This window comes from Acipenser ruthenus, chromosome 21 (assembly GCF_902713425.1).
Source record: "Acipenser ruthenus chromosome 21, fAciRut3.2 maternal haplotype, whole genome shotgun sequence".
Taxonomy (NCBI): domain Eukaryota; kingdom Metazoa; phylum Chordata; class Actinopteri; order Acipenseriformes; family Acipenseridae; genus Acipenser; species Acipenser ruthenus.
The window spans coordinates 20993229-21004299 of NC_081209.1; the positions used below are offsets into that span (position 1 = coordinate 20993229).

An 11071-nucleotide genomic window follows, 5' to 3' on the forward strand; every position below is an offset into this window, starting at 1 on the left:
AGGTTTTACTATTGTGAAAAGGGTCGCTGTGACCATGTTCACTTCTCGTTCTTTTGACAATATGTTTATTTATATAAGCTGTTTGCATCCTGTTGATCATTTACTCAGAATTTAACAAAATGATGTGTGAGGAAGTGACAGAACCACCAAGCCTGCTATCCTTACCCTTTACTGTAAACAGAACTGAAACATTATGTAAATGCACACTTACTGGGAACTCAATTTAATCTTAGGATCCATAGAACAACAAAATGCACATATTTAAACTAACAAAGCTGCATTGTGTTCTGCTGTTATTTCAGTAAGCTGCCACAAGCATTTGGGCAAGCAGTTATTTTACATATCAGTAGGTTTTTTGAGTAAAGATCTGTTTAAATAGATCCTTGATCAAGTTTAACCAAGGTATCTATATACATATTATTATTATTATTATTATTATTATTATTATTATTATTATTATTATTATTATTATTATTATTATTATTATTATTATTATTTGTTTATTTAGCAGACACCTTTATCTAAGGCGTCTTACAGAGACTAGGGTGTGTGAACTATGCATCAGCTGCAAAGTCACTTACAACAACATCTCACCCGAAAGACAGAGCACAAGGAGGTTAAGTGACTTGCTCATGGTCACACAATGAGTCAGAGATGAAACTTGCTAATGACCTTCTTTAGCACAAGATATTGAATGTAATCTCTTTCTTTTGGGAGGCTGTGTGTGTCACTAATGTCATATATCGTGAGAACTTGTTAAGCACAGCCAGGATGTTGATATAAATCAGAATGAAGCTTAATGTAAGCTGTCTCTTTCCGCCCAACTCTCTGTCTGTGTGTCACACTAACATTTTAACATGTGTCTAGAGTTACTGCTTATCCAATTATGATTAAACCTGCTACACATCCTTTTGAGCACAGCTATTGAGTCTGTGATAATCTGGGGGTGTATAGAGGGTGTCAGGTTGCCTGTCTGTGTGTCACCCTTATATTTTCTTTCATCTCACTAGAGATCCTTTGTCAAATTGTGGTAAAACTTGCAAAGGACATTCTTTAGCACAGCATCTCATAACCAAGGGGATGTCTGTCGGATCATCAGTCTGAATATGACACTTTACATATATCTATTAAATTGTGATGTGACTTCTGGACATGCTTCAGCACAAACCAGCAGGTATATTTGATATAGTAGCTGCTATTCCTCTGGTGTTCCACTTGAGTTCATTGTAAATCTGGGGCTTTTTATCAGTATAACTATGAAATTCATCAACGTTGTTCATATGCACGCCAATTCAATTCTATTGGAATGCATATGAATTTAAAGGCGTTATTATAAAGTGTCAACTAATTGTAGATTCCCCAAACAAACTAAAGTCCAAACCCCATTGTATAACCCTGTTCTGGGTGAGAGTAATTTTTTTTTTTAATACAGGACCTAGTGAGTTTATTTAAAAGATGCATTCTAATTCTAACAGTAGGCTTCCTTGGTATGTTGCCTTCTCATGTATTTCTGAGGAAATGGAACTACAGCTGTCTTGTTATTTTTTGTTAGTTTTTTATAACTATCCAGATCTCTTACACTATTAAACGTTGGTGTAGCTAGAGTAGACATTAAGAACTACAAAGTGTATGTGAATGACGTCTGTTTCACTGTTCAGGTAGTCATGTGTTAGGAAGGCCTCAGGAATGTCTCGTCCAGAGTAATACCTGAGGCCTTTCAGGTAGTCATGTGTTGGGGAGCTTTAATAGCAGACTATGTGCCAACACATACAGACACTCCAAGCCTTGGGCCTGAACTGAGAGACACACGTATCTATGAAATTGCCTCCCACGCTCAATAATAAAATATCAAGCAACATATAATGCTCTCTTTTATCCCTTACTGAATTCCTTCATCCCTCGATTACCGTTTGTGGAACAACAAGGTTCCATTGCCTAAATGCTTGGGGTACAATCTAAATTATGGCACAGCCATAAACATTACTAGATATAGCTATGGCAGTGCTATAAAGTTGGATTGAATTTAGACCCATTCGGACATGAAGACTGTGACTTAAGTTGGTGGTGTTTAATCAGAGTAGCAGTAAGCAACAAAAACAAAGAACAGACTACATTATATTCTAAAATATATTGAAATGTTGTTGCATTTAACAAAGAGGTTTTCTTTTTCTTGTTTATATAGCTTGCTGGTTTAAGTAGCTATGTGATTACAACCACAGAACATCTGTATACATGATCAAAGTGCTTGCTAAAGGCTATTTCCCACTGCATTTGGTCTGCAAATGAGAGATTATGGGAGAGGGCTGATAGCCAGGTTGCTTCAATTAGGACTGCGCAAACTGCTGCTGTTTAATTGGGAACAGTCGTCATCAAAGTAATAACTCCAGCAGACTGGCAGATTTTCAACCCCAGCTTCCCTGAAGAATCTCGAAGCGGTAATGAATGGTCACTTATCCCTCCAGAACTATTGGAACGCACTGGTCACTTGTCATGTAGAATGAGAGCTGCACGCGGTGGTCACACGCTTGACATTACATTTCAAATACCTTTTTTTTCATTTACCTTCCTGTTATTCTGAGTGCTTCTGGTTCCTGCTGGCTTTACCTGGTTTTAAACTTGCATTGATCTAGTGTGAAGTATCCTAAATCATATGACAATGCGACTTTTGAACTCTGCTAGCCCCACTTTCTATATATACAGTGTATAAATGAAGGGAATTGATTGGCCTGACAGTGTTAAAATGTTACGTGATCATATAAGTGAAATGGAATGAGGAAATCCATTAGTGGCAGCAGTGGTTCCCCAGACCAGCTCAGAGCCAGACCATGGTAGTGATTCAATACTGGAGCAATGGAACACAGAACCACAAGTGGAAATACAAACAGCTATTAAAATGGCATTCGAAGATACTTTGTCCAAATGCTGTGTGCGAATGAATGCAAGGTTGGAGGCAGTGCGTCAGACACCACAAGAGCTTTGTTCAGGAATCCAGGATGGGTGGATTTGTAGGCAATGTTCTCTGCTGGGTTTCTGAATGCGTTCACCTTCATCTGTAGGCTTTGTCATGACTAGCTCGGTTGCCTCCCTGATAAGTTCAGTAAGTAACCACAGGAAACACTCTTTCTCTTTCCTGTACACACGGCCTAGAGACACACCAGGAACATGTAGGCCAACAATGCCTTTTCAGGCATGCAGTGAACATTTCACACTCCAGAAATATTATGTTTGGTGCAATCTGCACAGGAAAGAAGTTTAATATATTTGAAGACAGCCAACAGAAATTTTATTTGACCTTGTCAACTTTTGATAGCTATTTTGAATTTATTTATGAAGGAAGTTAGCCAATATGAACTGCTTTTTGGCCTATTGGTTTCTACATGTGTTCAGGAAACCACACCTTAACAGCCATACTTTAGGCCTATTAATTGTATTGCAGTAAGTGGACCATGCTATAGTTTCCTGTGGGAAAGCCACGCAAGATGTAGAAGTGGTTAGGGCTCTGGACTCTTGACCAGAGGGTTGTGGGTTTAATCCCCAGTGGGGGACCCTGCTGTTGTACCCTTGAGCAAGCTACTTTACCTAGATTGCTCCAGTAAAAACCCAACTGTATAACTGCGTAATTGTATGTAAAAATAATGTGATATCTGTATAATGTGAAATAATGTATAATGTGATATCTTGTAACAATTGTAAGTCGCCCTGGATAAGGGCGTCTGCTAAGAAATAAATAATAATAGAACTGAGCAATCGATATCTTTGTCTGAAATAATTCAGTGAATCAAGATGGACATTTCTATGGTAAAGTTTCCATCTCCATGAAACTTTTGGATAAGTCAGAGCCCCCGATAAGGGAAATTCACTTCCAAATGGTTTTTAAAACACTCAAAGCAGAAGTTAATTGCCATTGATGGATACTCGGTTGTAAAGGTGAAGGAAGGACAGCTTGTTTTGAAATCAACACATTAATGGATTTATTTAACGCCTGCCAATAAATACGTCTTAAAGGCAAGGATGAGTATCAGCACTAATCTTAATGTTATAAAACTAGCTAGCAGCAACTTGGGTTTCTTAGAAGCAGTTTTTTTCCACAAATTTTAAATAGATAATTGAAAGTGCGTTTTGGATATGACGCCTTTATCATCTGTTTGAAATATAAAGAAGTGGTTGTCTGTTCAGCAAATGGAATCTAGCTCTTATTGCATACAGGCTGTATCTGCTGGAAAGCTAGACTCAGCAACTAACTCCCACATTAGACTAAAAATCCAGCTGTACTGTCTCAAGAAGGTGTTGAAAAGATAAGCAGCAACCTTTATGAAGTTTTGAGTTCCAATATTCCTGTGAACTAAAGGACAACTAAAACAAGAACAGTCAATGACTGCAAGGTCAGGACTGTAGTGAACTCAGAAAGCGCCTTGGGGGAAGCTGATAATCTGCTTTTGCTGAAAAACGATTGGATAATGAAAATGTTTTCTTCTTGTTATTAACACAAATAGATAATGAAGTCGCCACAACCAAAACACACTGTCATTACCCTCTTAAAAGCTCTTCACTAGAAGGTCAGTTGATTAACATACTGAGAAGCCTATAACCTTGTCCTTTTTCCCTGGCACTAACCCTTTACGGAAAAGTCAGAAATTGTATGGGACATGTTACGTAAAAACAGACATATGCTGCCTTTAAAGTGGTTGAAGCTACAGAATGCTTTCAGAAATCTTCCTGGTGTGAACTTTTATTCACTATATTGGTCTCAAACGTGCCGTTTCAAAAGAAACATTTCATGCATGTATTTTGGTTTCAAAATGACATTGGGTACTACACTAGGTAAGAAAGTTCTCAGTTTGCTTGCAGGATATCTGTTACACTTGCACTGCCTGGGTCATTTCACCTCAGCAGTGTTTTCGGGTCAAGCACCTTGCTGGCTGCAAAACATGTCCTTTATTAAGGGAGGCAGCTGGTTGTTTACCGACAGGATCTGAAGGGTTGGAGACAACTGAACATGAAAGTGCAAGACTACCTGAACGAATGGTGTGCAAGCAAAGACTTATTCAACATATTATCTTATTATGAATCACAAAAACAGATTGTACTCCTCAATTACTTCAAACAGCGCTTTAACATTAGAATTGTGTTGTACAGTACGCGCTACAGCTATGGCCAAAATATAGAATTAACTCATTTTGCTTCATAAAGTCGAATGAAACCTGCTGAATAATGTTACGTTAACATATTGAATTACATACCGCATTGTAGTTTTCCATATACAATAATAATTGAAAAATGTGCCATTTTGAAATCTAACATGAAATATGGTACTGCTATTAGGGCTCCGTAGACTTTTGCGATATAATTTTGTAGTTTCTTTGATTACATGATATTAAATAAAAGATCAACATTATGTTAATATATATATATATATATATATATATATATATATATATATATATATATATATATATATATATATATATATATATATATATATATATATATATTATGTCTCAACCCTAAAATTCTAAATGACGTAAAACTTTAAATAGCTGTGTGCATGGGTCCATGGTTTTGCACAGGTAAAGACATTTCAGTGTCCACAAAACTTGCACGACAGCGGGTTCGACACACTGGATAAACATGGCTGTAAAACCAAGTAACTGTTAACCACTCTTAAAGACTTCTAGTGGAACGTTTCTCATTGAATTTGTTACATTTCTTTGAGCATGTCTAAATTCAGCACTGTTGTTTTGTTTTAGTTTCGGAAGAAATAGTGATAAGTGATGATTGAGAACGCATATCAATAAACAGACTATAGATTCTATGCATATAAACAAGCTATGAGAGGCAAACTGATTCCCACGGTGCTTCTACTTTCATTTAAATGATGCAACATTGTGTTGGCTGCACATTTAAGTTGATTGGTTTTGGTGTTTGATGGTGTTTCCCTGCAATTCTGGGGCTTATTTTGAAATGCAAAAATCAAATTTTCTGCGATTTGTAACAATGTAACCCAGCAAAAAACAACTTAGTTGCATGAATATGTTGTTCTGTTACTGTTCTGAGTCATATCTTACTAGTTTTATAACATTCAAAGTGGAAAGTTACCTCTCTGAAAATAGGCCTTCTCAGTTCATGCAAGAGGCAAATACTAGATCTCTGTTTTTAATCACGCTTATTAATGTGCCTGTTTCACCTTATTTCTTTTGACCAACGGCTGCCTCAGCTCAGCTTCTACATTTCCCTGCACAAATTCTCCAACCCATTACTGAGTACAATACATGGGATGCTTTTAATGAGGCTTTTAATAGCTTGAAGACAAACTTTTAGTTCAACACGAGTTCAGAGATGATTTTAGAAAAACAATTGAAATCCTGATTATGATGTAATTCTCAAGATAACAGTAATTTGTTAACATAGCAAAAATGTGTCCTTTTTAGAGTTTAATTAATATGTCTTCTGTGTCAGTCCATGCTCCTTTTTTTAATTAGATTTGATTTACAAATTACTTCTAGATACAATGGGCCAGATTGACTGAGCTTAAATCCTCATACCATGTGCTCTCCCAGTAAAGCCTTTTGAACCTACTTATTGTGTAACGACTATTAATACATAAGCCTTGCCTTACCATTCTGAGTTGTGTATGTCTACTCTGTAAAGTGGACTTTGTAGACTTAGTTAAGCTGTACTATTATCTTACTGCCAGTGGGGTCTATATTTTTTTTGTCTTCCTAATTGTGTGCTGTCAATGGAGCGCTTCTGAAAGTCATAGAGGCATTGGTGCTGTGGTTGAGAGTTTTACCTCATTGCTCTCGCTTGCAAACCTCTCTCAAGCAAATACTGGCAATTATGCCACAAACACAAGTAGCTTCAAATGACATTTTTATATATATATTTATCTTCCTTTACCTTTTTAATGACATTTCCAATCGTTCTGAAAAGTTTTTTATATTGATTTGGTTTTTGTATGGCCTGAGACAGCGCTGTTTTGAAAAGCCCAGAAACGTATTGAATTTGCTAGAACTTCTAATTTACCAGTAGTGCCCTTTTAGTTTGAACTCTCAATGAACCCTCCTTGTTTTTCAAAAGCCTCTGCACTTTTTACTTTAGGTTTTAAAGCTTAGGCATGTCATATTAAGTGGTGTGTTTAGTGTTAGATATTAAAACAATGTAAATACACTCTAATTTTTGCAGTGTCATATACAATAAAAAAACTGCTCTCTTTTTATACCTTTTAAGATGTAAACATTATTTTTATGTTTGTCAGTATATGACAGTGAAAATATTCAGACTGTTGTTGATTTGTGCATACTTCATTTATCCTACATAAGCAATGGTTTCTATTTCTGCACTGTGTACTTGTTTCTGTATTGATATCTCCTCTCAGATCTAACCTGAAAGGTCTGTACCGAGGGGACATTTACAGTGTCTACAATCGCCAGAGAAGCCTCCGACCGTCCCGGCCTGCCATCGTCTGCTGGATGGGTTTCACCAGCTACCAGGCTGCACTCGTCTGTATAGGTAATGCAGTGGTGACTGTACAATAGCAACCACATAGTCACTTTACACAACCTAGTGATGACATAATACCAGGGGGAGTCAGGCCTGTGATAATGGTCTGACCATGTCGATGACATCATAGTTTAACATCCTCAATTCATCACTATATAGAAAGCTTAGCAGCTGTTGTACTTTATCACTTCCTGTGCCACAGTAAGGCAGTTTAGATTGTACTTGGAAAGAACAGCATATTGTGAATTAAAGTATCACAGCCACCAGTGACAAGATTGCTTATGCTAATAAGAGCTGAGAAAGTGGATTTTAAAACCTTGGTAATTCCTCCTTAAAGTAACTCATGATGCAGTCATGAGATGTTAGTAAATCATAGCCTAAACAGCAGCGTCTGCACCCTGGGGAATATACACGACATTTAAGGTTTGATGAGATTGGATGATGGTTTATAACAGCAGGCATCCCATTTCAAAGCCTTTCAAAGAATAAGCCTGTCAAACAAAACAAGATGCGTTCTCTCGAGCTTATCCTGTGATGATGAGCAAGACAGTTTAAACATTTGAGTGCTGGAGATCAAGAGGGTGCCGTGGTGCCAGGAACATCACACATCATAGGGACTACCTGGCTCACAGACCACTGAGGACACCTGTCTTGCTGTCCAGCACTAATGCAGGTTGTCTGCCATTCTCGCAATGGAAAAAGGGGAATGTGTAATGCACTGATTATCACTGCTTTGGAATTTAATTGTAGATAATATTTAGTGCTGCCCCTCTCCCTGTGCCATTTCAAATCCTCAGAAAATCGTTTATTCTTAACAGACAAATTAACAGCAAACTATTATGTAAAGATGTTTTTAAATTCCACACTGGGTATAGATTCTGATGAAACTTGGTTAGGACATTCTTTTTCACATGTCATTGAGAGTATCAGAATCACATTTTTACCCTGGTGGATGTAGGTCACAGTGACCTAAGTACCTAAGTAATCCAATCATATTTTAAAATACTAAGCAGACTATTTAAAAGCACTTCTGTCTGTCAAATACATTGTTTCCAAAGCCCTGTTGATTCAGACGCTCGTTTTCTTTATCTGTATCCTGTGGTTCGTGTTCCTGATCCTGATTCCCATACTGTACGACCAGAACCTCATCCTCTTCCGAATCCTCAAGGTCATGTGGTGAGTACTGGGCAGCCGTGCTCCTTGCCTGTGGATTTCTCCTTACACAACTAATAGAAAAAAAGCATGGATTCCATAGTCTCACACAAAACTGTGTTTGGCAGAAATGTATAATTCTGTAGCCGCCTTGTAGTTGCTGGAACTTCATTCTAGAGCCCCGGTGCCATGGCGATTTGCATCGTGCTCCACATCTCTGAAACTCCCTCTCTAATGTAATTCGGAAGTCAGAGACATTTAATGATTTCAAGGTTAGGGTTAAGTCATGCTTTTCTTTAACTGTGTCAGCTGCTTTTAGTTTGTAAACCACCCTGGGATGAATGCCCTGTATGAAGCAATGAGATTAGCATGGTAAGGTTGCAACAGTTAACACATATACAGTTTTTGTTGTGGCTGCCCATATTCTGCCAGTAATAAGCATATTTTTACACTGCAGAGAATGATTTTACTGCAGGGAGAATCTTTCAGTCCTCACTCAACGTTTATTCTGGATATGCAAATGTTTCCATACGTTTGAGATGATCTGCTTCACCATGGTCACCATGGTCTGATAGCAGAGACTGCTGTCGTGAGTATGGACTGCTGCGTTTGATTAAGTAACAGGAAGCATCTTCAGGGGTTGAAAATACATTTTTGAACCGTTGGCTTAACACTCCATTAGATATCTGAACTGCACTTGTTTTTGAACTGCCTCTAGATAAGTTTGACTTGAATAACTGAAACCGTTTATTTGGAGCTTGTTTTAGTGGCCTGCTGTAAAGCACCACTGTCACAGTGTTCCCAGAGCTATTTGCACCTTGTTTCTTCGCACAGGCCCTTCTGGCTGATGCTGTGATTGTTCAGCATGTGATGGCCAAGTTTGCCTTCCTTAAAAAGGATGCCGGGACGAGAGACTTGGACAACAGGTAGGACCGCTCACAGCAAGCTTCTCAACACCCCAATGTGTTCTACTGTAATTCTGTGTGCACCAGTGCAGCTGTGGAGACCAAAAATCCACAGGGCTGCTTACAAAGGGCAGAGCTCCACTTTCCTCTATTAAGCTGTGTTTCAAATGCCCACCCATTTAGAGGGGTACCGGATCACTTCCTGTGTTGTTGCTCAGATTTACAATCGGGCCTTGTGACCTACTACCCAGGAAATGATTAGGTCACAGGAATCTTTAGAGCTGTATTTGTCAAACGCAAGTGATATAAATATAAACATTTAAACTGTTCACAATTGTTGCACAATAAGTTTTTTTGTTTTTATGGAAATACAAATACAGTGTACAAATACAAGATACTGTACACTGACTAATTGATATTGCGTATACCTTTATGAAAGTTTACCACAGTGCATGTTGCACTTTTCCCATGCTTTCCCCACAGTTATACTCTGTATTTAACAGTTTGCCATGTTTATCATACCTCTAGACTTTCCAATGCTTTACCATGCTTTCACTATGATTTATTATAGTTTGCTATGCTTTTACTATGGGACACGGTTATAAGTTGATCGATGCAATGCTAGCTTGTGCTGATGAAAACATCTCTCCCTTCATGTAGACAGGGGATGTTTCTGCTCACCTACCTGCTGTTCCCTGTCAATGTTCTGGTGGGGGTTCTCCTGGGGGTGTGGAGGATTGTAATCACTGGCCTCTTCAACATCATTCACCTGGGCCGGCTGGACATCAGCCTGCTAAACCGGGGTGTGGAGTCCTTCGACCCAGGTATGTCTGCTTACTGCCACTGTCTTTATCACTGTATCAGCATGCCCTCTCCTGCATTGTAAAGCAATGCTTAACCACCCTAGAACTCTGAACTCTGGTACGCTACAGGTCCATGTTTTACTGATAGCTTAGTAGCCGTGTCTTCTCACTGATATACTTGTTGGCACTCCTCCCCTCCTGTTATTCTGCTGCTTTTAGATTTGAAGAGCTGCTTCCTCCACCCAATCGCTTCTTGTGCTGCAGATCAAATAAACCATTGGAATGAACCTGACCTACAGCACAGGAAATGGTTAGCTGCCAGGAAGCATCAGTAGCTTTTTTGATGGGTATTATTACTGCTCCCAGATTTTCACAAACCTTCTGGGAGTAATAATGTTGCTATAGGGGCCCACAGTTATTAACACACTTTGCTATTGACACCACGGGTCTATTTTGATGATCTAAACTGTGGTGAATCTAAATGCAGCCGCTCTTCACCTTTGTATAAACCCAGCTTGTGTTTTCCTCCAGGGAGTGATGTATTGAGCACCATTATTGTCATCACTACACACAACAACAATATAGTGGTGTGACTGGATGGCTTGGTGTGGTGAGGTGTGGTGACGTCACGGACCAGGAAGTAACTGAATCAAAACAATGGATGGGCGGATGAAGCTGAGTGCAATGGCACTCAGCGTATTTATTAATAAA

General features: G+C 38.6%; 1 protein-coding gene across 1 annotated transcript; it reads left to right on the forward strand.

Annotated features, from left to right (window-relative positions):
• Positions 1–8724: 8724 nt before the first annotated feature.
• Positions 8725–10761, forward strand: LOC131699115 (receptor for retinol uptake stra6-like). The gene is made up of 2 exons (XM_058995004.1): positions 8725–9578; positions 10218–10761. Exons 1-2 carry the CDS (start codon positions 9523–9525, stop codon positions 10441–10443), a joined length of 282 nt encoding a protein of 93 aa, XP_058850987.1. The 5' UTR covers positions 8725–9522; the 3' UTR covers positions 10444–10761.
• The last annotated feature ends 310 nt before the right edge of the window (positions 10762–11071 follow it).

Coding starts and splice junctions, on each gene's coding strand:
- LOC131699115 (XM_058995004.1), top strand. CDS start 9,523: ATGGCCAAGTTTGCCTTCCTTAAAAAGGATGCCGGGACGAGAGACTTG. Junction 9,579..10,217: donor ACGAGAGACTTGGACAACAG/GTAGGACCGCTC, acceptor CCCTTCATGTAG/ACAGGGGATGTTTCTGCTCA.